This window comes from Furipterus horrens, unplaced genomic scaffold (assembly GCF_987537825.1).
Source record: "Furipterus horrens unplaced genomic scaffold, mFurHor1.1.pri manual_scaffold_4, whole genome shotgun sequence".
Classification (NCBI taxonomy): domain Eukaryota; kingdom Metazoa; phylum Chordata; class Mammalia; order Chiroptera; family Furipteridae; genus Furipterus; species Furipterus horrens.
The window spans coordinates 196,212,733-196,239,568 of NW_028327174.1; the positions used below are offsets into that span (position 1 = coordinate 196,212,733).

The window sequence follows — 26,836 nt, forward strand, 5'->3', positions numbered from 1 at the left end:
TGGAGTGTCTGTGGCCATTTAAGTTGGATTAGAACAGGGTTCCCAGGAGGGACCGTGTGGCCGCCAGCCCATGTGTGTGGATGAGGATGGCCTGTAAGCAGCACACTTGTGTCAGGCATGCTCTGTGCCAGGCACTGGGCTGGGGCTGGACAGGACAGACTAGCGGACCCAAGGTGCTGGGTAGCATTCCTGTGGAGGAGACAGATGTGCACAAGGACGTGAGTCCGGGGAGGGTGAGCTGTCACCACACAGGGGCAGGTCTCAATAGGCTCAGAGACCCAGGGCGCTGACCGGCCCCGGCACTCAGACACCAGAGCCTGTGCTGTGTCCTAGACTCGTGTAGATGCTTTAATGCAGCTGCCAAGACGGGCTGACCGGTCCACTGCAGCATGCTTTTCTGAAACACAGGCCATCTGCATTTAGTCCTCGGGCGGCATCGGCCAGGACAGCTGAGCGCTGAGGGCCTGGCCATGCTCCTTGGGGCCTGGAGAGTAGCCCCTCCTAGTAATGACAGGACACTGCCATTCCTGGTGGCACCTGCCAGTGCGTCCTTCTTCTACTTCGTGGATAAAGCGCAGCCCATGGGGCAGGAAAGAGAGATGCAGGCTCTCTTGGTCCCCCAGAGGCCCTTGTCTGTTTTGGCAAAGGCTTCATGGTCAGACGTTTCCAGGTCTGTGTCCCAGCCCCGACACCTCCTAGCCAGTGATCTTGAGTACACAGGACCCAGGGCATCTCTGGGCCTTATGTCTCCTCTCCTGTGAAGTAGGAGTAATGATTCTAGCCCTGTCCATCTCAGAAGACTGAGGGGACAGCTGAGTGAGTTAGAGATTGTACCCACTACTTATGAATCCATCCAGTGCCTAGCACTGAGCCTGACACAGTAGGTGCTTGATAAATGCTCATCAAATAAGAGGGTGTAACTTGGAGCCTGGTATGCGGCTGTCCTGAGGTGTGATCCCAGCATGGTCTAGTGAGAGGGAGATTCTATAGGCATTTCCTTCCTCCTGTCTGTGGGCACATAATCACCTGAGGTGACCGGGGCAAGGGTGGGGAGGTCATGTGTGTGCATCTAGCCTTGATGGAGGAAAGACACTGCTAAACTGTGCCCAGGGCATTGACTCATCACATGACCCATTGAGTAAAATTATGTGTAGGCTTGGTACCAGGGGAGGCAGAGTGGCGTGCAGAAGAGCACCAGAGGGGAGTCTGGAGAGCTGAGTTCTGGCCCTGGCTTTGCGCCCCTCACCAGCCCTTGTGTGCACATGATCACAGTGCCCTGTCGGTCCTACGGAGCCTCCCTTTCCTGCAGAGCTGAGGCTGCTGTCACTAGGGCCTCTGTCCCACAACGAGTGCCGGGCTTGCCTAGCCTCCCAGCCTTTGCACGCGCTGTGCCCTCTGCCTGGAGCGCCCTCCCCTTCTCTGATTCTGTTGTTGATGGAGCGAATAGTCGAATGTCCTTGGACACATCCCTCCTCTGCCCCGAGCCTCAAATACGGACTGTAGACTGGTGGGCTCCTCGGGGCCTTTCTGCAGTCTCTGGTGAGACAAGTGACCTCTAAGGAGAGGCTTCCGGGTTTCTCCTGCTCCCAGGAATTGATGGGAGCAGGGCAGCGACTGCGTGCGTGTATATTTAACCATTGTCTGCCATGGGCACAACAATGTGATGAAGCCTAGAGGGTTTTCTGGGCACTCAGCATAGTCCCAGGGAATGGATTCCAGTGTCTTTGAAAGGGCAAGACTGAGGGAGCCTTGCAGTGCTGTTCTCACTGCAGTTGGGCCGACTCTTCCCCACCTGTCCCCTTGCGGGAATTCTTCCCGTGCCTGGGGAGGGCTGAATGGTGCGTCCAGGGCCTGACACTTGATGTGCACCTGCCCACAGAAATCTCTGTGCTTCTCTGTCTGTTTAGAGCTCCTCTTAGCGATGCAGACAGCAGGTTCCGCTGGTGCTCATCTCCAGTTTTCTACACTCCAGGCTGGCACCAGATTTTAAGTCCCCCGTTGGCCAAAGGTGCACTTCTGAGCCTCAGTTTCCTTCTCTGCAAAATGGGGATAGTAATACTCACCTCAGGGGAGTGGCAGGTGGACCCAAATACGGGGTACAGTGCGTGGCATGGGATTGGGGCACATAATACGGGGGCTGTTCTTAACCTGAATATTCCTTGCTCTAGAGATCAGGGTGAAACAGATCAGCAGTCTGTGTGTTGAAGCCAAAAGTGTCCGTTGTCTGAAGAATTTTGCTTTGGAGACAAGCCCCGGTTTTGGGTCTGAACCTTATTCCCTCGGGAATGTCACGGTTGAGCATCCAGGCGTATTCTCCCGGCTTGGTGACCACCCAAGCCTTTGAGCCGTCCACGTAGCCATTCCCAGATCAGGCTTTTTGGGATTCTCTCGCCCAGCTGGGCTGCACGTCGCGTTTGGTAGCATCGTTTCCGCAGAGCAGGCCCTGTCTGGCTATGAATAGCTGTTTTTCTCTCTCTTTCTTGGACATCTGAATGGCAGTCCCCCTCCTGCGGTCTCAGAGACGGGCCTGAGTTAAAACTCCAAAATGGACATCAGAATGGGGCCATCCTTTCCGGCTCAGACTCGCAGCTCCCAGCAAGGCTCAGAGAGGTGGGTCGACGGCTGCCATGACCTGGGAGTCTCCCGAGGGTCTCCGGGCCGTGCTTATAAAGGCTGCTAAGTAAGCCGAAGAAATCAGTTCATGGAAAAGGCAGCAGCTCAGAGCAGCAGACAGCAGGGCGGAGGATGGTTCTGTGTCTCCGGAAACAGGCCTGCTGGCATCCAGGCCACAGAGGCAAAGCCCCTGAGGTCTCTGGGAGGGCACCAGGGACGAGGGGCCAGCCTGCTGCAGGCTGGAGAGCTTTGTGGCTCAGCAGCTAGGAGTGTGGGCCTAGAACCACATGACCTAGCTTCAAATCCCAGTTCTTCCACCTCTACTGGAAAGCATGCCTGACCTTTTTATGCCTCTGTTTTCCCCTTCTGTAAAATGGAGATAATAATGTACTGTGAGGGGGAGGTAGGTTAAGATCACCTAAGTGCATTAGAACAAGGCTCGCTGCGTTGTAAATATAAAAGGGTAAATTGAGGCCCAGAGAGGGCAAAGGACTCATCTGCGGTCACCCAGAAAGTCATTGGGGCAGCCAGGCTGAAACTCATGACTTCCAGTCTCGTGAACACTTCCCTCCTCCTCCTTCCCCCTCAGCCAGACTGTTTCAACTCGGCCTTTTGCAAAGGAAATAGCATGACCCCGCAGCCAGGAAGAATTCAGACTGCACAGAATTTCAGAAACCTCTTTGGGCTGGCTGGGGGCCTTGTTGCAGTTCTATCCAGCTGCTAGTTCTTTTTTCTCCTCTTTTTCTTTTTTAAGCCCTGGAGGGTCTCTTCTTTCCCATCTCCCAAAATAGAAAAATTAACCTTTGAAGACTTAGGTCCCTGCTGTGTGTCCCTGAATCACCCTCCTCCCGTCCTGGGCCTCATTTTCCCCATCTGTGAAATGAAAAGTCCCCCTCCCCCCCGCCCCTGCACCTGCCCCACAGGTGGACAGCCCCCACCTGGCAGCCTGTAACGGCTTTGGGGACAAGCGAACCGAGAGGTGCCACCCTGAGCGCAGGTCCACGCTGACTGCCAGGCGAGTGCTGACTCAACGAAAGTGGTGACGCATCCTTCTAGGAAGTGAGGTGAAACCCACCAGAAATGCCGCCTGCTTCCGCCTCCCGGTTTCAAAGGTTATCTGAGTCATCAGAGTCCTCTGCACTCTTCTCCTGCTCCTGTTTCAGCTCAATGCACCTCGGTCCCTCTGGGCTGAGGCTGGGGTGGCAGAAGTGTCCCATTTACGGGCCTCCTGGGCATCAGAGCTGAGGGGCTTGGTGGCTTTCTGATCTCTCTGGGCACCCCAGCCACGTGTTCTGGAAGCTGTCAGCCGGGGTCTGAATCCCAGCCCGCGGACACCAGCCTTCTGAACCTCAGTCCCCGCATCTTTGAAATGGGTGCATGAGCCCCGCCAGCAGGCTGAGGGGGCAGACTCACCATACATAGGTACAAGTCCTGCCCCAGCTCATTCCCCTCTTCCTTCCTGCCCAAGACACCCTGGCTCACCCCGGGGGCCACAGTAGGTGTTGATATGCCTGCATCCTCCCTGGCTGTGTGGGGCAGAGGGACACTTGGCCAAGCCAGGAAGCCTGAAGACAGACCCTCACCCAGCAGGGACAAACAGCTTCCTGACTGCAGCCCTCTCCACCTTTTGATGGGAAACTAAGGGCCTAGCAGGAGAAGAACCTGGAGCAGGGAGGCCATGGAGCCAAGACTAAAACCCAGGATCCTAGACCATGAGTCCCCTTGCCCCCGGGCCCTCCTGTCCTCTGCGAGGATTCACTTTTGGGGGGCCAGCATGGCTGGGCCTGGGAATTCAGAGGTGGGTGCCATGGTGGGCTTGCTACTTCCTAGCAGGGGCCCTGGGCAAGTCATGCCCACCCTGAGCCCCATTTCCTCATCTCAGAAATGGGCGTATTCCCTGCTCTGCCCATCTCTCAAAATTGTCAGTAGGTTTCATAAGATGATGTGGGTAAAAACCCCTCTGCAGACAATCAAGAACTAAGAACTATTCAGCTGTGAAGACTTTGGTATTCGTCATCCCCTGGGGCCTTTCTGTATCCCTGTCATTGAGACTGCATCTGGTACAGAGTTAGTGCCCAGTGAGTGTTGAAGGAATGGATGACAATAGTTATCATTTATTAAGCACCTGCTGCCTACCAAGCATCACTCAGGGAACTCTCCATAAGGTCCTGTGACCTCACAACACCCCAGCAGTGCAGGTTTATTCCCATTTTGCAGATAAGAAAGCCCAGGCTCAGGAAGCGCAGTAACTTCCCTAAGGCCACACAGCAAATGGTGGAGGAAGTCAGGTTTCACCTCTTACTCTTAAGTCCTGGTGCCCTTCCAGTTGCCCCAATAGTCCCCTGGGTCACCTCTGCCTGGGGTATGCTAGTGAGGGTTAAACAAACAGAACCGCAGGCAGAGGGGGCGGGGCGGGGGAGGGATTTGTACAAAGCTCTAATTTGTAGCATCTGCCAATTTCCATGGTGCAAATATTCCCACTGGGTCTGGTTTCAGGCAACCAGCCCTCTCCCCCCAGAGCGCCTGGCGCTCTCTGGGGTCTCAGTACCACACAAAGACTTGGGAGGGGAGGGTGGGACCCAAAGACGGATCTACAACCCCTCGACTGGAATATTAAGTTCTGCCAGCCCCGCTGTGTGCGATATTCCTGCCAGGCCCGGAGCTGAGCCCTGTAAATGCTGGGATATAATGGACAATAAAAGTCGCTGGAAAATAGTGGGTCTCCTAGGATCACTGTCATCCCTGCCGCATGCTGCCTGCCGGAGACACAGGCCCTGTGATCATGAGGCACAATCGTCATGTAAATATATAGGGTCTTTCGCCAGCCGCGGACCAAGATTTATTTTATTGAGGCAGTGGGGGGAGGGGAAGACGGCTCAGGCTCATCGTCCTACTAACTTTGTGAAATGCTTTGCCATCACTTCCCAGTTTCTGGGAGAATGCAGCAGGAGCCAGTGTGGCCTCTCCCTTCCTCCCCCAAAGCGTGGGTCCTCAGAGGGCATAGACACCTCCTGCCAAGTCCACAGGCCCAAGCGTCTGGTTGGCCACGAGACTGGGAGGCTGGGGTCCCCTGGAGAATGAGGACCAGGCTTATTCTAACAGTTGATGTGCTGAGTGGGTTACCAGAATATTTGTCGCAGGGATATTGCTGTTAAATGGACGTGGTTTTTGATCATGTTAATGGTAATCATAATAGTAGCAGCAGCCACGTTTATTGAGCTCTTGTGTATACATGGGTCCAGAAGGTCTCAGGCTGGTATTTTGCCTGCAATGTCCTCATTCAGCCCTCATCACTGCCCCCAAGGTGAGTCCTAGACAGCCTCCTGTTTACAGAGGAGGGGACTGGAAAGAGGTGACCACAGACCTGGTTGGAGCTCATGTGGCTGGACAGAGGCTGCGTAGGATTTGAATTTGGGGCTCTCAGACTCCATAGCCTGTGCTGGGCTGCTTGTCTCCTCACTACCTGGCCCTCTGGTCCCAGAGCAAATGCCACCACCTCCCTGCAGCCCCCTTGATTGGCCCACATTGGAATCAATTGCCCCTTCTTTGATTCTGCAGCATAGTTAAGGACTTTGATCTGGTCCCCACCACGACCACCCCATTTGGTTCCTTCCTGAGGGCAGGAGCCCAGTCTACACTGTAGAGGGTTTCCAGGGCCGCGAGGACTCAGGCCTGCGTTTCCATCTAGACTCTGCCTCAATCCAGCTGGGACGCCTCCAGCAGGTCACGTGACCTCAGAGCCTCCGTTTCCAGCTTTGTCAAATGGATGCACTGTCTGCTTTGCAGGGCTCCTTTATGAGCTGCCAACATTCCTGCAGGGTCTGGCAGCACCTGGCACTTACGGGGTGCTCTGTGTATGGCCCCTCCCCCCATGTACATCTTTTACCTCCATGGCTGCATGTCTGGGAGCCCAGGAGGCATCTGAGCTATGTCCCCACATCGCTGTGGCTTGTGAATGAGGACAGTGTGCAGGGTGCTAGAGGGCTCAGGAAGTCTTCCAAGGCCAGGGAGAGTGTCACCATCGCAATTCCAGACCCAGATGGACACGAGACGAGATACAAGACCCCAGAGCCCAGTTTCAGGGCACCAGTGAGTCGCTTGTCCTCCATCTGCATCGTAAAAAACGTTGGCACAGGAAGGGTCCTCCTACCCCATGAAGCCTGACTTAGCCATGTTGTAGGTGGGGAAACTGAGGCCCAGGGACAAGCTGTGATTTTTCCTAAGGCCGTGCAGCTCTGTGGGAGTCCCAGGCCCTGTGAGTCCCCAGCCACCATGCCACATGCATCGTGGCTCAGAGCAGAAGTCACCCTCAAGGAGTTAAAAATGGCCTCATACTTCCCAGGCCTGACTGGGTGTCAGCGAGGATCCTGGGGGAACGTGACACAGGAAGGTGGCCTCGGCCACCCAGAGGGCTGGCACCTGGCATATGCCCGACAGTGGGGCCTGGCTGGAGGGGAAGGTGTGCTGGCAGGTGGCTGAGCCCTGGTGCAGGATCCGACTTGGTACGTCCTCCGGGGTCTCAGCCGCAGTGTGCCTGTGCCGGCCGCAGCGGCTGGGCTACAGATAGGGTGCGAGGCGGTGGTCTGCCAGGGTGTCGGCGGCTCTCGTTCCAGAGGAGGAGGCAGAGGCTGGCCTGGACTTCCCCTGCCTTCCTCCCCCATGCCTGCAGGTTCGCCAGCCTCCACACCTTTGACCCTGCTGTGTCCTCCGCCAGAATTCCCTTCCCCTCTTCTCGGAATCCGTCCCGCCCCCCTAAGCCATCTCAAACACCACCTGCTGCGAGAAGCTGTCTGTGACTTTGGCCAGAAGTGACAGTCCATTCGTGCTTTTCCCGGGGGCACTTCTCATGCTCTTTTCTGGCTCGTGAATATCTGTCCCTGTGCCCCAGGGTTTTCTCCTGCAGACTCGGTAAGAACACGGGGGTTTCCATTGGTGTCACATTGGAGTCACCAGCGGTCAGCACAGGCCCTGCACAGAGAAGGCCTCTGGGGGTACGTGCGGAAGGAAGGGGAAGGCAGAAACCCTCTGAGCCCTCAGTTCCCAGACCCGCACCGTGTTTGGGAGAGCAGGGGCCCCCGTAGGGATGTGATAATACTCAAACAGTAACTCCACTGATTGGGTGTCCATCACGCGTCAGCCCGAGTCTAAGCACTTTTGGTTCGTGCAACGTCAGGAACCCTCCAGCACCAGAGGGTGCGTGCTGTTCCCGTCCCTGTTTTACACATGAGGACACGGAGACACACACAGCTGGGACGCAGCAGATCCAGGACTTGAACCCAGGCCCACTGCCTACCAAGGCACTCATTTCGCAGGCAACAAATATTTTTGGCTCAGCTCACAAAAGAGAGACTAGGAAGAGTTAAGCTTTTAAAGGGACAGCAAGAACTTTCATGCCTCTTAGCATTTGCTGGGCCCCAGTGGGGGTGGGTGGGGATGGAGCACTAGGGACAAGGGAAGGACCCGTCATCCCTCCAGAGCCCAGGCTGGGTTGATCCTGGGGCTGTCAATGTTCTGGATTCTGGTTGGCAATGAACGCTTGATAGAGCCTGGAGGGCAAATCCCTTTGCCACGTAGGTGGGTGTCGGGTCGGTTGAGGAGGCTGGGTCCTGGCCAGGTGCTGCCACTGAGCTCATGGCCCTGGCGAGTCTTCTGCTTCCTGCCTCAGTTTCCTGGTGGGTAAAATGGGGGAGCAGGACTGGGCAGTCCAGAGAGGACTCTGATTGCATTCCAAGCCCGCTGGCTTGAGGCACGTGCGTGCACTCTCTCCAAGACTGCCCAGTGGGTGCTGCCATCAGATTCCAGTCCCTGGTCAGCATTGGGCTCCCTGGAGGCTATGACAAGTTCCACTGGCCACAGAGGTGTCAGCCGGAGCTATTTTTGGAGTAGCGCATGGTGGGGGTTTCCTTTTGGCAGTGGCAGGGGAAGTCCCCTACAGAGACAGGGCCAGCCTCTCTTCCTTCACCCACGCTGACACAGAGAGGCCACCCAGATCCCTGGAGGCCTCAGCACCGAGAGTCCACCCTCAACCCCGAGCTGAGCAGGCCTTCCCCGAGACTCTCAGGAGCAGCTTTGCCAGGTACCTGCCTTTGCCCTGCCTGTTGCTGGAGGGAGCCCCTCACTCTTTCCCGCCACTTGGGGCTACCGCCTTTGCACTAAAGGGTGTGCCCAGCAGTGACAGAAAGGCAGGCCCAAGGGATGTCCAGGGCCTGGGCTCACAGAGCACCCTACTACCTTGGCTGCACCTCTGCTGCTACTTGGCCAGGTGGGAGCTACCAGTGGTCAGCCTGGCATGACCTTTGCCACCACCCACACGGGGGGGTGGGGGGGTGGTTTCACAATGAGTGGTCCTGGGCTTTGCCAGAATTGCTGAGGTTAGGAAGGAGGCAGCAAAAGCAATGCCTGTCTCTCCGGGGAGGCTTTGGCTGCCTGGGCCCCTTCCTGACATCTCAGCAGTGAGTTCTCCACAGAACTTTCTTCCACCAGGTATCACTGTCCTTCAGTCCTTAAAATGGGGCAGGAGAAAAAATTAGGAGCAGCCAGGGCTTTAAGAAGCTCCCCTGGGAAGAGGCGACTGGGGGGATTATGGACACTATCCTGGGGCCCCAGCCAAGATTTTTACTGACACTGAAGCCCTCCAGCCACTTGAGGACTGCTTCCTTGGCTTCTTCTTTTTGACTTCTGATATTTCTATACCTGGTCAGCAGTCATTTACCTGGCCTTCCCTCTGTGGCCTGCTGGGGCCACAAGGTAAGTGTCTTGGTCTCTGCTCTCAAGGAAAATTTCATTTGAGGGAGAGGAAAACACATGAGCAGGCAGTGACAGCATGGGGACCAGGGATGTAGAGCTGGAAGTAACTGTCTGGGGGAGTCCAGGAAGGCTACCTGGAAGAGGTGGCTGGGTTGGGCCATGAAGGAGGAGCCAGGTTTATTGGGAGATAATTCATTCCAGGCAGGGGAAGCAGAGCCTGCCAAGGCCTTAAGGAGACAGCAAGTTCATTTCCCCAGAAGGCAGGGGTCCTTCAGAGGGTGGGCCTGTCTCAGCGGTCCAGTGCTCCCAAGAGAGTGAGATGCTAGCTTCCCCCAGCTCCATTGGGGTCTCAACGGATCACCCCAGACAAATAAGATTGAAACCCGGACTTTGTAAAAGTTGGATCTGGGTTCAGACACAGCACATGCCTTTTATACAGCTGCATGAGCTTGACAAGTTACCTGACTTCTCAGCACCTCGGTTTCCTCATCGGTAAAATGGGGCATCGCAGACATGGTGACAGGCATGTGCTGAGGTGCTGCACATAACTCGCTGGCATGGAGCAGATCTTCCTCCTCGAAGGGATGGGATGAGGCCCAGCCTTCACTGGTCCCAGACATAAGAGATGTTTACAGCTCCTGCACCTTTTTCTTCTAGAGTTGCATTTATTACTTGAGAGGGAGGAAGTGGAAGGTGATCAGGAGCCTCCTTGATTTGACAAAGGCTCTGGGAAGCCCTGCAGGGTGAGTGGGGTGTGTTTTGAATGAACGCCTGGTGACGTCAGCCTGGTTTTGAGACCTATGGGACCCTGAGTGTAAAGGCAGGTATCTCTTGCTTGGGGCTTCAGGAGGGTGAGAAGAGCCCTCTCTACCAGCTCCCACTGGTGCCCGTTCCGTGCCAGACCTTGGGCAACGTCCAGGTGGTGTAGAGATGATTGCTGAGACCAGTCCCCACCTTGAAAGGCCAGCAGTTTGTGCCCAAAGAGCTGGACTTTAGGAGAGGAGCCCCTGTGGATGCTGGCGGATGGGGAGGCGGCCTTGGTACCGCCTAACCGCCTCTGTGTGCCCAGCCTGCAGGGTCCAGCTGTTTCTTCTTTATGGATGAGGAAATCGAGGCTCGGGGGGAGTGGGACTTACGCAAGACTCCACAACAAGAGGTAACTGGTCTGAGCAGGACCGACGGCCTACCTAATCATGACACATGAATAGGACTTTGCCCAGTGAGAAGTCATAGGTTCCAGGTGGAGGCTGGAAAGGCCTGGGAAGGCCTCGGGGCTGTGTGGTTGGGTGCAGGGCCTGGGGCAGGGTGAGACCTGGGGAAACGCCGGGAGGCAGGCCTGTGCAGCCGGGCAGAGCTGGCAGTGACTTGCTCAGTCATGTGAGTCTTTCCTGGGAAGCTCGCAGTGAGGGTTGGCAGGTTGGGGTTTGTGTGTTGGAGGGGGGACCTTCCCGTGGTGGCCTGGAGGTTGGGGCATCAGGCAGGAGGCGACTGCCGGGACCCACTGAGAAGGGACCAGGCCAGCACAGGGCAGGGGCTCTGGGTAAAGGCAGACTTACTTGGGGAAAGAATGGGCAGGACTGGATGGAGACCAGCTGTGGACTGTGAGGAAAGGTGAGACGTGGGGTGAGGAGCAAGACTGGGTTCCTGCCAAATCCCTGAGCAGAGGGGGGACCTGGGAAGGGCAGGCAAAGGGTCTGATTTGGGCCAGGAGAGACTTTGGTGTCTGTGGCTTTTGATGGTCGGGGTCTAGAGCTCTGGAGAGAGCCCCCCGCCCCCCCAGGTGGGAGAGAGGTAGGGGGTGGGCAATGGGTGAGGAGAGGGGGGCTGGGGTGCCGGGGAAGGAGCTGAGCGGGAAGAAGGGCCCCTCTGCTGCTGGCCTCCAGGTTCTGCAGGCCCCGTGGGAGGCCTGCTGCCCAGAAGAGGGGTCAGGGACCTCTCTGCATGGGCTGCAGCATCCTTTCAGGGCTGCTGTGGTCCTGTGTCTCAGCGAAGCTGGGCTCCTGCTGGCTGTGCAGTCCAGGAATCTGAGCAGCAAGTATGGCTTTGGGGGTGGGGGCAGAGGGGACACAGGACTGGTCAGGAAAACAGACACCATCTGTGGCTAGTCCCCCATGGGTCCCAGGCCTTATGACTCTGGCCTGCGATCTGGCTGCTTCCTGTCAAGTGATGAATGGTTAACGGCTGCTTATCCCAAGACCAGAAGAGAAGGAAGACCGTGGAGAGCGGGGGGAGGACACAACAGCCAGAGCCACACCTTTGGGCCAGAATTCATTCATTCATTCATTCATCCATTCACTCATTCATTCACTCATTCTTCCAAGGCACTACGGACTAGGGAAGCCAGACAGACGTGATTTCAAGTGTTATTTACCCCCATTGCCTGCTGTGTGGCCATGGGCCCCTCACTTAACTGGTCTGAACTTTCGTTTTTTCTTCTGCATAATGTAGTTAATAGCAAGCATCCCACAAATCCTTGGAGCCTCAGTTTTCACATCTGCAAAATGGGGGATGGCCTCTTGGGTTTCTCCAAAGATATCAAGTCATCAGCTCAGGAAGGCTTGCTTGGTCTGGATGTGGCTAATGCTGAAACTGGTCCGGCCTTGACGCCCCCAGCAGCCAGGCTGTGAGCTGCCTTGTCTCTTTGCTGGGCCTTAGCCCTCCAGTGTGGAGACGTGTTTTGGGCAGTGCTGGCCTGTGGCACCTCTCCTGTTCCCGCTGGCCGAAGGCCCCAGGCAGGGGCATCTCTGTTAGGCTTCAGCTGCCGGGAGCCTGCTGGACAAGTGGAAATACTCTCTGTGCCTGTGCTGGTATTGGGTCATTCATTTGAAGGAAAAGGAAAAAAAAAACAAAAACGTGTGTGTGTGTGTGTGTGTGTGTGTGTGTGTGTGTGTGTAGGAGGACGTGAAGTCCTGGGACAGGTTCCTGCTTTGGGAAAACAACCTGTGCAGCTGTTCACTCAGCTGGAAGGACTGGGAAGTGGCCTTTCTCTGAGAAACCGGCCCAGGGCCCAGTGGCCAGCCGCGGCCAAGCCTCCAAGGACGTCAGTGTGGTTCTCCCGATGGCTTGGCAGAACCTGTCAGCTTGGGAGCCACATCAGCCTCCACCACCTTCACCCCGAAACAACCCCGAAAAAGGGACAGTGATGCCCCTGCCTCAGCGGATGGAATGAGAACATAGCTGGGCTCGCAGCTTGTGGTCATCAAACGAACCCTGAGCATATGCATGCAGGCACACATATACACAAACATACACACACATACATGCAGGAAAGGGCCAGGACACCAGGGTTTGGGAGCAAAGTGACAAATACACAGTATCATAATGCACCTCCAGAAGACCCTCACAAGCATAGGCCCCAAGCCCGTCCTTGCCCTGAGCCTTCTTGCTGTCTTGGGTCACCTGGCTCTGGAAGGGTAAGGGCCTCAATGAGCTGGCAGCCTCCACAAGGTATGGCATTTGGCAGGACACGAAGGAGGGACATGGCTTTCCCCTAGATGAAGTTTCTAGGATTTGGAAGGCAAGGGTCAGACAACAGTCTTAGTCAGAAAGGCCACTAAGGACACCTCAGAGCCCTGCCCAGTGGAAGCTGATCACTTCTAGGGAGTGTCCAGATGAAATCCAAGTCCCCGTGTCCCCTAGGGTCACACCCTATAGTAAGAGCCTTGTCAAGGAGCAGGGCAGGGAGGAACAAGTCAGGGGAATTTGCAAAGGTGCCCACAGTTCCCATAAGTGATGAGGAAGGTGTTTGCTCCAGAGTCATTCCAAAGAGGCCGTGCAGTGCAGCCAACAGAGCACGATCTGGGGTCCGACAGTCCCAGCTCTGCCTCCCACCAGCTGTGTGACCCTGGGCAAGTCCCTACCCATCTCTGAGCCCCCGTTTCTGCATCTGTCACATAGAGGCCCTCACTCCTCCGTTGCCCAGGGATGATTAGCTCTAAGGACCGTAGGAGCCGCTAAAGCCTCATATGGCCTTTGCCTGTGCCAGGCTCTGTCCTAAGAAGTTTACATCTGTTAACATGTTTGATTCTCTCAATCACCCTAACAGATCAATCTTACTGCGGGCCACATTTTCCTGTGTGGTTAAAGGTTGCTTGTCCCAAATAGGCCTTAGGCCTTAACCCCCAGGCTCAGCCCGGTCCGTCCCTGGGGGCCTGGTAGACACGCACACTTTGGGAACCCAGGCTGGAAGCCACACTGGGCGTCCACGGCGCCTTGGAAATGCAAGGCCTCATTCCCTGCACAGAAAGGCCCTCTTCGAGGTGGCACTCAGTGTGGCCTGTGGCTCGGGGCTCACATTCCGCGGATTTTTGGGCCCTGACTTGGGCTTGGCAGTCTGTTCCTCATTGTTCTTCAACTTGGCGGGAGCCCCAGGGACAGGCAGCTCCCTGTGTTACCCGGGCGCCGGCATGGGCTTCGGGTCTTCACCCTGCTCCCCAGGTCCTCCCTCCGGAGTCCCTTTGTCTTGTCTGTCAGCGTCTGAGTCCCCTGAGGAGCAGTTTCCGGCCGGACATTTCTGGGGTCGGGTTTCTGTTGAAGGACAGACAAAGAGAATGAAAATTTTTTGAAATACAGACTCGGGGACCCAGGAGGGACTTGGAAGGTGGTGAGAGCTGGGTTCAAATCTCCCCTCTGTAGCCCACTCGAGGCGTGACCGTGAGCCTCCCCTCTGAGCCTGACTCCTGCTCCGTGAGATCGGTCTCCCCGCAACCCCAGCATGACTGGGAAGGACCTGGCACCCTGGAAGTTCAGAGGGTCTTCATTGCCTCCCCCTCCCTCCCCGCCCCTCCTTCCTCCCAGGCCTCCTGACCCCTGCGTGGTGGCCCTCTCTGGCACTCGCAGGGGGCGGGGCCGGGGGTGTTGACCCTGTGACTTGCAGGGTCCTCCTTGGCTGCTGCTTTTCTGGAATGAAGTCCCCCTCTCCTCACTGGGGAGCATGCCTTCCATTAGGTTCTGGACGCACAGCTCTTCGGAGCAGGGATTTACCAAAGCCCCAGGGGTTTGACAGAAAAGGTACTACCTCAGCTTGATGCCATCCCAGAGGACAAGAACCATGGGGCCCCAGTGCCCCTGTGGCCCACTCAGCACAGGCCCCATTCCTCTGTGGAGGGGTTTTGCTCCCTCCGTGCAAGAATGATGTTGGGAAGAGCTGTGGGGAGCGCACCATGGAGGTCTGGGGCAAAGATGCCATTGTGGGTTCGAATCCTGGTTCCTCTGTGATCCGTGTGATCTGGGCAAATCTCATAGCCTCTGTGTGCCTCAGTTTCCTCATCCGTAAAATGGATCAATAAGAGACCCTATTTCATGGAATTGTGAAAATGAGAAGGGCCGACAGAGCCGAAGTGTAGGGAGCAGGGCCCAGCACAGTGAGTGCACACACCTTTTGGCTTACCATCACCGTTATTTCTGATGAAGCTGGAGGGGGCTCACGGTGCTCCTGTGTGAGGAGCAGGGCGAGCCCCCAAGAAGCTCCCGAGGGGAGACCCCTGCCTCTGAGCTCAGATGCGGGAGTGCCATGTGGGGACATGGGGAATGATCTTTGCAAATACCGCCTAGGTTCCTGACCAGGGTAACTTGCCCAGGGTCCTAGTGCAGAGTGACAGGGTCAATACACAAACCCAGGCCTCTGGCCAAAAGAGGCTGTGTGAGATGGGTTGGGGGCAGGGGAAGCCAGGACTTCCCCTTAGTTTCTGGTCCATGAGAAGCCCGGGAGCAGGTGGGCAGGTGAGTGAGCACCATGGGCCATGCCTGCTGGTGCCTTCTGCAATAAAGACAGAACCTTCCAGCTGGAGACAGTTCTCTCACCTCTCCCGGAGGCCCCCCCTAAGGGCAGAGGATCGTGAACATGTCACCCGAGGGGTCTGGGGGTGCAGCCCGAAGCAGCTGCTGAGCCTGCAGGAAGTCTCTGGTTTTATCTTAAAATTCATGCGCATTTTACATTCTGTTCCCTCTGTATCCGGTTTATTGTCTGTCGAGCACAGTTCCCCCTGAGTAACAGCACTGCCTGGGGAACCTGCTCCTTCTCGTGTTTATCTGTTTATCCTGGGGCTTTTCATACCCAGATCCTCACTGTGTCACTTGGAGGGGTGTGCTCCGCTGTGGGAGCTCAGGCACAGATGGCGGGCAGATGCTGTGGGGGCCGTGGTCCCACCTGCGTTTCAGGAAGTGGCCTCAGCAGCTCGCATGCAGGAGGGCTTGGTGGGGAGGGCTGGAGGCCCAGCCACCCAGGGAGAGGCCTCGGGAGGACAGGCACAGTGCCACCGTGCCCTCAACGTGACACTGATTGGAGATAAGAGAAAAAAGAGACAAGAGACCTACCTTTGTCTGTATACGTTAGGATGAACCACATAAAATGCTGTGTGTGTGTTGCGGGGCGGGGGGGGGGTGTCAAAACTGGTTGAGTTTGGGCAACTTCACAGGCAGGAGGCCACACAGGCCGGCTTGGCCCTCTGTGCCATCTGCTCCATGTGGCCCCGCTTTCTGCCTCTACTGTGCGTGCTGGAGAGCAGTTTTACCCCAAAATGCAGATGACAGGTGTGTAAGGGAGGAGCTGGGCCAGCGTGAGGGCACAGCAAAAGTGGCTCTGGACACCAGGTGCTGCGGAAATGCTTGTGGGTGATTGAAGGCCGGTCCTTCCAAGGAGGGGGTGCTTCCCCGGCATCTGGGAGGGTCCTGTGGCTTCTTCTGTGTGCCTGAGCATCCGTCCCTGCCCCAGAGGTGCTTTTCTGCTGGGGAGCCAGCAGAAGCTGAGTGGTACACCAGAAGTGGAAGTGATATTGGGAGCAGTACCCAGGGGACCTTTAGCCCAGGCCAGGGCACAGGGTGCACTTAATAAGAGACACAGCTGCAGCAGTTACTTTGGCAACTGGTGACTGGCATCCTAACTCTCCGGGAACCTCTGATGTGACAGCTCAGGCGCTGGAGGTTGAGGAGTTTGCTCCCTTGTGTCCAGAGGCTCGTACAGGACCGTGAGCAGGACCCATGGCCTTGGCCTTCCAGTGTTTGGGGCACAGGGCCCAACTAGGGTGAGGATGTGGGCTCCTTCCTGCAGCTGCTGCTTGCGGTCTGACTCAAGGTCTCCCTCTCCTGACCACCCAGGCCACCAGCCTGGGTTTATGTGAGGGTGCTGTTGGGGGACAGGGGTACAGGACTACCCCCCAAGAGACATGGAGGATGGTGACGTAGAGACCAGGTCTTTGAAGTATGGCAGAGTGGGGTTGAATATGGTGCCTCCCTTGCTGGCAGGGGCCACCTTTAGACTCATCCCCGCAAAGAACCTGTTTCTCCCTCTGTGCAACGGGGGTCACCCTAGCAGCCCAGTCGGGACAGCATACTGGGGAGAAAGTGTGTCACACAGGGTTCTGGGTCCTAGCCCTGCCACTTCTGAGCTAGGTGACCGTGGGCAAGGTATTAACTGCGCTTCACCTCAGCGAACACATCTGTAAAATGGGGCAGCTGAGAGTGCCTCCTCCCAGAGGGCCGGCAGCAGGAGGGAGTGGACAGGCACGTGTGTAAGAGCCCTCGCTTTCTTTTGCAGCCCCTGCCCCTGTGAGGCTGGTATGCAGGATGGCAGGACAGCCCAGCCCCGTGTCCCACGGAGGGAGCCCGAGCAACCTCTGCCACACCCCGGGGCCTGCACATCCTGCTGACCCACAGGTAAGCCCTTTCCCTCCGCCTGCCGTGCGCTGGAGCCTCCGCGGAACACAGATCCCCATGACTGCTTTGCTCAGCCAAATGGGGGCAGCCCCGAGACAGAACCTCTTCTTGCGCGCCGCTGGGGATGGGGGCAGAGCTCGCTCACTGCCTCGCCTGGTCAGCCCTTCATTTCATTCCACAACACTCAGAGAAGCCTGGCTGTGCTGGGCTCTGGGGGGGATGTCAGACCCTGGTCCTGCGCCTGGGTGTTTCCGTGGGAATGAACAACTTCAGCTCAGAGGCGTCAGCGCTGCTGAGAATGATGGACACAGAGGGAGTTATGGAGGCCCCGAGGAGAAAGGAGGGTGCAGCAGAATGTGCAGGGTGGACTTGGGGTCAGAAAGAACTTCCTTATTCTGGGCCCAAGGGCCTTCCTTCTGGTTGGAACTATGTCCTGGCCCCCTTTGGCCTCTTTATCTAGTACCAGCAGAGCTCAAGGGCACCAGCTTCCTTCCACCTGCCTCACCCTCTCTGTAGACCTCGGAGAGCCAGGCAGACTTTCCGCAGCTTTTCTGAAGGAGGCTTTTGGGGTTCTGAGCTGCTCGTACACCCCTTGCTGTTCCCTGGGCCTGATGGGCACAGGTCACAACCAAGGTCACATCCCACCTGGGGACTGGGTCCTCGGTCTCCTTTCCTCCTTAGACGGAGTCCTCTGGAGTGGGACTTCGCCAGTCACACCATCCCGGGCCTGGCACTGAGCAGCCCCTCGTGCCTGCTGAGTTAATGCACTGCAGATATGTGTAGCGTGCACATCCGGGATGTAGCTGTGTGTGATGCAGACCAATGTCTGCTCTGAGCAAACACAGTCTCACGGGAGTGGGGGGAGCAATGGACAGGAAAGAATGCAGAAGAAACATGGGAGCCAGTGAAGCTCTAACAAGGCACCTAATCTGAAGCCAGAGAGGCTTCCTGGAGGAAGTGGCATCAAAAGTGTGGAGGGGACAGAGAGCTTGGGCAGAGCAGCCAGGGCCAGAGGCTATGGTGTCCTGTGGGCAGCTTGGAATGATGAAGAGTAATTGTCCAGGGCTGGGTTGGGTTTTGTGCCAGGGCTGTGAGACATAAATCAGGAGGAGGCAGAGACAGCCAGCACCCTGAGCCGTGGAAGGACCGTCACAGCTTCTAACTGCCTTGTTTCTGTTGGAGGGCTTCAGACGGGCTGGTGTTTGCACTGTTTGGGCAGGGTTGCCACGAACAGGTACACAGGTCATACTCTGCACGAAGGTGCCTGGCTAAGGAGGCGGATGAGTCTGAAATCCTCTGCCTGCCCCTGAGCTCTCCTCAAGCCATGCTTCCTGGTGCAGGCTGCATCAGCCGCAGGGAAGGAACACTTCTGTAACAAATTTATGCAGAGGCGACACATGAACTGGGAGAAGCTGGGGAGGCAGATCCCAGAAAGCTGGGCAGCCCGTGGACTCTGCTCGTCCACATCCACCAGGACAGCTCAGCAGTGGCTGGAGGCAGTGGGGCCTCCTCGGGTAATGTGGCAATTTGTCATATTAAGTCCTTCACTAACAATTGAGTCCCCCTTGATTAATCTCCCAGAATTAGCCAGTTGCATTTTGAGCAATTAGGGTTAATTACAGCCTCATTTGGCAGAGGGGAGAGCCCTGTAATTATTCCATGAACAAGGAGAGGACACTCTGGGCTGCAGCGGTGGCAACTGCAACCTGCATGGTGTCTCGTCACACGTGCCGGGTAGTAACGGCATAGTTACGTGTAATTAGATAGTTACTCAGCGTTGGCTAGTGCCTGGGCTGGCTGGGTCGGAAGAGATGCCCCAGTCCCACCAGCATCCAGCTGGGTTTGCAGAACCAGGCGCAGCGGTGTTGACCCTGGGACTGTGGCAGTTTGGGTTGGACAGAGGACGGTCAGGCATTCTCTCTCCTTGTCTGGTATTGAAACACCACATGGGGAGACATCAGGGCCCAAATCCTGCCTATTTCAGGACATAGAAATGCCCGAAACTGACAGCGGAGGCATTTTCCTTTAGGGCAGGAGGCATTGCCGTTTCTCTGAAATCGTTCTGAGAGGAAGGAGCCAGGCTCTGTGATGGTGAGAATGCTGTGTGCTGGACCAGGCTGAGTTCAGTTCCTAACTCCATCCCTCACCGGTCAGGCGACAGTGGGCAAGTGACCTCTCTGAGCCTCAGTTTCCTCATCTGTGCAATGGAGCTATGAAGACTACATGAGATGGTCTGCTTTAAATATCCAGCAAGGCATCCAACATCCTGGAGATGATATGCCATTGATCTGATTCCTATATTGTGAACTTTATTTTAGTTTTCACAGCTAAAGAGCCCTGGCTGGAATTACCCCAATGTAGAAAGAACAATTTAGCAAAGGCTCAGACTCTGGTTTCTCTTAACCTTCTATGCCCAAGGCACATGATTTGTTCATTTCAGGGAGCTTTATAGCGTAGGAAAATATGTTTGCTGAACCCGGCAGAATCTTCGTATGTGAAATTCATCTGTACTTGGGAAAGCTGAACATGCCTGCTTTTATTGAGGTTTTGAATGAATGAATGAAGTTGAGAAAAAGAGCCTAAAATGATCTGTGCTTTGTTATTTTACCAATTTGCTACGGAGCATTTTCCTCAGGAATGAGACGCAAGGCTCAGCTGACCCACTAAAAACCACATGAATTTCCAAGAAGAAGAAAGGTGTTCTTGTCTGAGAAAGACTTGGCTAATGCGTCTGCCATCTGGAAAGTCTTTGCAAACCTGCTTGGGACGCGCCAAGCTCTGTTGTATTCGGCCCCAGTCAGAGGGAGCGGAATGTGCCTGACTTCACGGGAGATCAGGACAGCCTTGCACAGGCCCAAAGCTTTATGAAAACCTTCCTAAAGCAAGGATGGCAGTTAGATAAGATTTAATGACCAGATATTGACGGTCATTAAAATTCAAGAAGTGTTTGCTTTGCTGTAAATTCAGCAAGGGCTCTTCTCGTTTTTTGCCTTAGGTCTGTGTGTTCCAGGAAAGGGAACGCACCAGACCTGAAGGTGCACGACCAGTCGGGTTCGGTGAAGTGTTTAAATGCCGGTGCTTAGACACGGTCGGATGACTGGTGTTTATGCAAGGCCTGGAATCCACGCTGTGTCATTTGGAATCTGCTCTGCAGCGGATGGGGGGCCCATGACGAGTTTGCAGTTGACGGGGGTTGGGTTTTAGATCACTGATAGCTGAGGCTCAGGGGACAAGAAAGGTGGGAATAGGAGGAGGCGCAGCGGCCGCTGCCCTCCCCCAGGAGAGATGATGTCTCAGCCTTTATACAGGCCGGACACCAGAGGGAAGATTTCAGAGGCTTCCAGGGGGGAAAGCGCTAACTGCTTTTGGTAACTGAAGGGATGCGTGAGCGGGCAGTCCAGGAGGTGTCCAGCCTTCCGGGTGGTGGCTGAGGCTCTGTGTGGCATCACCTTTCACAACTCCCCTCGTCCGTCAGTTGGAGCTGGTTCCACATTCCCCCATCCATATGTTTAATTAAGCTCAGCTCTCCCCCGGCTCCGTTAATGAGACTCCGCCTGGGAGCCCCGACGATTGAGATAACTTCAGATTTTGTTTTCAGGGGTCTCCTAGGCTTTGAGCATCTTGCTGGCCCTCGGTGTCGTGGAACGGCGTGTAGGTGCGCAGGTCCAGGCAGTCCGCGGGTGGTTGCCCCAACTGCGTGACGCCTGGCCCGTGCCTCGTTCCGTCCTTCTGCCCACTCAGAGAAGGAGGTCTTTTTCAGAACTTCAGTTTGCAGCCCATTCGCTCTGAAGGAGCCGAGGCCGGAGCCACTCCGGTCGTGTGGCCCCATCTGCCCCTTCTTAGAGTTTGGAATTAGGCAGCTCGTAAAGAGCTGCGTGGGGTTGGCCTGGGGAAGAGCCTGACGACAGGGACTCTTTGTAAATCGCGCCCTTTTGTGCGGCGCGGGTTTAAAACACGTCGCCAAGTACACGTACCCGGAATCCACGAGAAGTTCCTACACACGATGTCAGATGTCTGTAAAGGTGAACGTCGTTTACGGGAAATGTCATCCTGATGAAGTGTGCTTTTTAAAATCATAGAAACGGTTGCCTTAAAATTAATGATGCATTGCAAATATCAGGGAGGAAAGACCCATCTAGTGTAAAGATGATTAAAATTCAGGTCAGAAGTCTGACTTAGTCAGGCTAAATTTTTTAATGAGATTTCAGAAAATTAATTGGGCGAATGCATTTTTATCCTTTTAACATGTAATTTTGTGCTCCTGTTAAAAAAAAAAAGAAGAATTTGTTGATGGCCAAGGCTTATTGTGGTTCAAACACTTTAAACTCAAATTAGCATGGAGGGGGGCGGTTAGTATTTGTGGCTGAATTGGATCTGACTTGGAGAAGAAAGATACATTTCTCCGAGCTTTCAGGGATGGGGGTGTTCAAGATACCCCCTTCCCTGTACGTCCGGCTGTGGCCTGAGAAGGCTGGCAGCATTTCTTGGGAGGGTGTGATTGGATAGAGGTGCCTCAGGGACCCGGCCCATCTCCTTGGCTCCTGGTTCTGCCACATCCCTCCAGAGTGATCCCAGAAGCTCCCCTCCTCTGTGAGATGTGTGACCTCCTAGGCAGGGCAGGCCTTCCCCCTCCGGCCCCCTGCACCTGGCAGCAGGGGCTGGCTCAGCATCACTGCTACCTCCCCCCAAGCCCTCTACCTTTGGGGATGAACTAAAAGGCTCCCACTCTGGGGGAGGGGAGAAGAGGAATGAGAAGTCAGAAATGGCCTCTGGTGCCCATGGCACAGTGAGGCTAGGGGAGCACAGTCCCTTGGCAGAGAGCCCCAGGTGACTTGCGTGGGGGACAGTGAAGGCAGAAGGCTTCAGGGACACGTCAGCCTCACTGCTTTACTCTAGCCAGGTGACGTTGGGCAAATGACCTCTCTCAGCCTCAGTTTTCCTCATCTGTGCAATGGGGTCGTGAAGGCTACAGGAGATGGTCTACTTTAAACATCCAGCACAGTATCCAACATCCTGAAGATGATATGCCAGCGATCTGATTCTTATATTATAAACCTCATTTTAATTTTCACAGCTAAAGAGCCCAGAGCTGGAAGTCCCCTTGATGGGGACAGTGGGGATGTTGATAACAACACTGAGAACGCCCTGCACTTGTGTCCTGGGCTGGGTGCCCCCCAGGCCAGGTGCTGCACACCCGTTGCCTCAATTCATCGCCAGTCCCCTAGGAAGCAGGTGCTGCTCTTCTACAGACATTCTGTGATGCCAATACCTGTAATAATAATAACATACAGCATTTCCTGTGTGCCACGTGCTTTTATTCATTAACTTATTTAACCCCCTGGCAACCCTCTGAACAGGGTTACTCTCATTATCTCAGTCGTACAGATAAGGAAACTGAGGCCCAGAAGGACTTGCCCCAGGCCCACAGTCAGGAAGTGGGGAAACTTGGACTTGAACCCAAGCTCTGGGCCCCAGAGTCAGTGTCTCAGCCTCTCTGCCAACCTGAGCCCTTGGAGTTGTGTTTATTTTCCCCAGGAGCAAGCACAGTGTTCCAGACCTAACAGGGGATGGGAAGCATTAGATGAACAGTTTTCAGAAAGGCCATCAGGATTGTTACTGTGAGCCACCGTGGTGTGAGCTGTTGGGGGCCAGTCCCATGTTTGCCCAGCAGTTTAGAGCTCCCAGGACCCCTTTCACCAGCATCATCTTCTGGGGCTCCCAGGGCGTCCTGAGGCGGGTGTTCTACATCCAGGGTCTGTGTGACCTCACTCGGCCACAGGGGCCAGAGCGGAGCTTGCCGAGGTCTGACCCGTTACGGAGGAAGGCAAGAACTCAGTCACCTCCTTTTCTGCTCACAGCCCTGAGTTAAATCGAGGTCAGGACTCTGCTGGCCCGGGCGGCTGCATCGATGATGAGCCTTGTGTCTTACGGTGCCCCCCACCTGAGCAGAAGCCACCCCGGGAGGGCCCCAACCCACCCCCTTCCAGGTGCCCCCCCAAGGTGCTGCTGCCTGAGTAACCTGCCCCACCACGGGGCGCTCATTCCTCTAATTAGGTCAAATGGGTTGTGACAGGAAATGCAAATCTGGGTCATCACATATGCAGATGTACAGCTGGGATGTCACCCATGCCACCTGGGATGTCACCCACGTCCTCTGGGAGCTTCCCAAGGTCATGGAGCTGGGCAGTCTGGCCTCTGCGGCAGGTCCCTGGTCTGGGTGGACAGTGCTGGGGACTCCAGCCCAGTGTTCCCAGAGCAAAGACCCTAGGAGATCACATCCTTCAAACACTTCAAGTCCCAGCGGGGAACGTGAGGCCCGGAGAGGGGAGGGGCCCTGCCGCACGTCACCCAGCAGTGCCGCTGGCTCTAGATGGGCTGGGTGTTCAAGTCCCAGCTCCCTGCTGACGAGCTGGGTGGCCGTGCCTCGCTTTCCTTATTTGTAAAGGGGGATTAATAAGCCTTGCTTTACAGGGCTGTTAGAACATTGAAGTCATAAGATCTGTCTAAGCAGCCAGCACAGTAACTGACACGTAGTAGGTCCCAATACATGACAGCGTGTCATTATTTTCATGAGTTCATGTTGCCTTTTTCTGAGGGTGTGTGATTTCGGCAGCACTCATAGAAGGGACCATGAGCGGGTCACAAGGTCCCACTGTGCACCAAGCTGTTTTGAGCACATCCCATTGTCATTCAACAAACATGACCCAGCACTTGCTCTGAGGAGGTCAGAGCCTGAGCTCAGGGGACATAGAGGGGACTAAGACAGGAGAGCCCGTGGTGGAGGCTGGGCAGTTGGAGACAGACAGAACCTGGCAAACAAGCCAGTGACCTATAAAGGGGGTGAGGGTAAGTGCTGTGGAGGAAGCCAGCAGCCGCGGGTTCTCATCAGCAGAGTGGGGTCATTGTGGGGATCACAGGGGTGGGTGTGGGGAGCACGGGGGTGAGGGAGGGCTGATGGAGGCTCCGGCGATCAAAGTCCCTCCTTCGCCTTAGAGGGGTGCTGGGAAAGGGCCGCCGCCTCCACTTCACTCTGGCTGGACACCGACGCCCTCTGTCTGTCCCCTCCAGAGGCACCCGAACGCCCTGTCTTTTCGCTGCTCGCTGGCAGACTTCCAGATCGAGAAGAAGATCGGCCGAGGGCAGTTCAGTGAGGTGTACAAGGCCACCTGCCTGCTGGACGGGAAGACAGTGGCTCTGAAGAAGGTGCAGGTGAGCCCGTGACCCCGTGGGGTCAAAGCCGCATTGCAGGAGCAGACGACTGTATCTGAACATTGTGGCCCTGGGTCGGTCCCTCCTTCCTCTCCCCTCCCTTCTCCTCCCTTCCCTGCCCTTTCTCCATAAATGAGGGAAACTAGGACCCACCTCACTGGGCTACGGAGAGACTCAGGTGGACTCCTGAAAGCTCGATGTGAGCTGTACAGGAAAAAAAGAACAAGTGTGCATGGAGTACCTGCTGTGTACCGGGTGCCGCTGGGAGCTCACGGCACCTTGACAGCAGCCCTTGTGGGTGGGGATTAGCATCCCGTTTTTCAGATGAGGAAACCAGTGCAGAGCTGGGAATAACTCACCGGGGCCACAGCAGGAGCTAAGTCCCCCTGACCCTGTTGCCTGCACTCGCTGGTCAGTTCTGGGCTCCAGCGTCCTTCCTGACCTCCGTGTCCCTCCTAAATGGCAGAAGGGAGTCAAGCAATTTTAAGCAACAAACTCTGGCCAGGAAGCATTTCAGTGAGAGCCACTGGGCCCATCTGAATGCTGCTTTGCTGCAGGAGATGGTTTTAAATCCTCCAGCAGAGTTTTCTGAACCCCTCAACGAGATTAGCAGCCTGGGCAGAAGAGACCCAGGAGAGGAAAGGCAGTTCCGATGCAGTCACGGGTGAAGAACTCTAGCTTGAAGACCTCAGCATCACTGTTTTCTTGCTGATCTGTGACTCGCACGTGGCTTCAGGTCGCAGGAGGATGGATGGGCTCCTCTGTTCAGAAAAGGCCCACTTTCTGCCCTTTGCCTTCCAAGGAGGGGCTCGCCTGGGCTCTCCCTCTTTGTCTTGGTTTATTTGTGCCATAATGGTTTTTTTTTAACTTTTTGAAAGAAGTTTTTGTTTTTTTTAAGATTTTATTTATTTTTACAGAGAGGAAGGTGGGGAGAAGGAGAGGAAGAGAAACATTAATGTGTGGTTGCCTCTCATGCGCCCCCAACTGGAGGCCTGGCCTGCAACCCAGGCATATGCCCTGACTGGGAATCGAACTGGTGACCCTTTGGTTCACAGGCTGCCATTCAGCCCACTGAGCCACACTAGCCAGGGCCCATAATGGGTTTTGTGGTGAGGCTACTGGCCTGTTGACCATCTGTTTGTTCCTCTAAGTTAGAAGGTTCTGGGAGGACCCACCCAGAGAGGTCACTGGAGGGCGGGGACAGGAGGGGTCAAAGTGGCAGGGGCTATACCCCTTATTTTCACTCTGTCCAGCTTGGTCGATCGGCCTCATCTACAGAAGTGGAGACTGAGGTTCTGAGTGTGTTTCCTGGCCCGAAGTCACTGGACTTCTCTGTAAGTCGGTGACAATAATTCCTGCCTGGTGGGAGCCTCCATGAGGGCTCAGCTTAAAGCGGTCAGCGTGGCACCTGGCGTGTGGTGGGGACCCTCTAAGCAGAACTGTTGTCCTTAAGGGGTAGGGTCCCTCAGCAGGAGGTGGATGAACCAGGACACTAGGTGCTGACTTTTAAACCACCCTGCTTCTCTTTTTCCTCCTGCCCAAGATATTTGAGATGATGGACGCCAAGGCGAGGCAGGACTGCGTCAAGGAGATCGGCCTCCTGAAGGTCAGTGCCCTGAGTGGGATGGTCCCCTCTGTGGGCCTGGGCTGGCTGCACCAGTGTATAAAGGACAGGCGTGCCAGGGCCCGTCCAGGGGAGGCATGCAGTGGGGAGGGTGGTGGTATCGTGGTCCCTATCCTCCTCCCCGCCGGCTTCCCACAGTCAGAGATTATGAGACATTCTGGAGTCGACTTGGCCCTGGCCTGGGGCTGCTCTTTCCTGGGGATCCCCTGCTGCCCACCAGGCCTAGGGATCTACTGGGCTCTCAGAAGTGATGGAGGAGGAGAAAAGGTGTGGGCTTTGGAGGCCCAGCAACCTGGGTTCAAATCCCCATGTCTTCGTTTATGAGCTGTGGGACCTCAAACAAGTGACTTAACCTCCCTGAGCCTCAGTTGGCCCATCTGCTCAGCAGTGAGAACACCTGCCGCACAGGATGTGGGCAGAACGAGAGGATTACATAAAACGATATCGCAGAGGGCCTGGTGCGGCAGAGCGTGCAGTAAGTGCTGGCTCTGTGTCGTAGCTTCTTACAGTGGGGCTTCTGGTGGCAGTGACACCCTTCAAAGCCATAACTGCAGAATTTCAGATTAGCAGTTCATCTGCTGGGCCCTGTCTTGGGCTCTCAGGCCTGGGTCCCGTCCCTGGGGACTCCTAGGCAGGCAGGTGGTGACCGTTCAGCGTGATGCTGGCCAACTCGGGCCACGGAGCCCTGGGAAGCCCTTCCAAGGCCAGGGCCCTGTCCCAGTACTTGAGAGGCTGCCAGGAATGAGCCTGCTGCAGGACTGAGGGGCCAGACCATGGTGGCCTCAGAAGCCACACTCAGGACTTAAATGTGGTAACGGTGGGTCAGGGTGACAAGGCTGGGGTGGAGAGGCTTGTAGGCAGCTGTCCTTAACTCCAACTATTACAGGTCAAAAATTCCCTTCCGGGTATTTAAATAACACTTTAAAATGTTATATAATGATCAGCTTTGGAACCCTGTTGGGATTTGTGGACTCTGCCTGATTACCCAGC

The 26,836-nt window shown here is 55.7% G+C and overlaps 1 protein-coding gene across 3 annotated transcripts in view; it reads left to right on the plus strand.

The window, feature by feature from the left end:
- The window catches only part of NEK6 (NIMA related kinase 6), a 72,345-nt gene that overhangs the window by 19,730 nt on the left and 25,779 nt on the right, over positions 1-26,836 (plus strand). Inside the window, exons 1-5 of one of the 3 annotated variants that reach the window (XM_090274706.1) lie at positions 8,599-8,689; positions 16,895-17,013; positions 24,082-24,222; positions 25,476-25,556; positions 25,766-25,828. In XM_090274706.1, coding sequence (XP_090130832.1) covers positions 16,924-17,013; positions 24,082-24,222; positions 25,476-25,556; positions 25,766-25,828 — 375 coding nt within the window. In that variant the 5' untranslated portion in view covers positions 8,599-8,689; positions 16,895-16,923. Of the gene's footprint in view, positions 1-8,598; positions 8,690-16,894; positions 17,014-24,081; positions 24,223-25,475; positions 25,557-25,765; positions 25,829-26,836 lie in introns of those variants that run through there. The other 2 variants (XM_090274707.1, XM_090274708.1) reach the window with 2 other exon arrangements.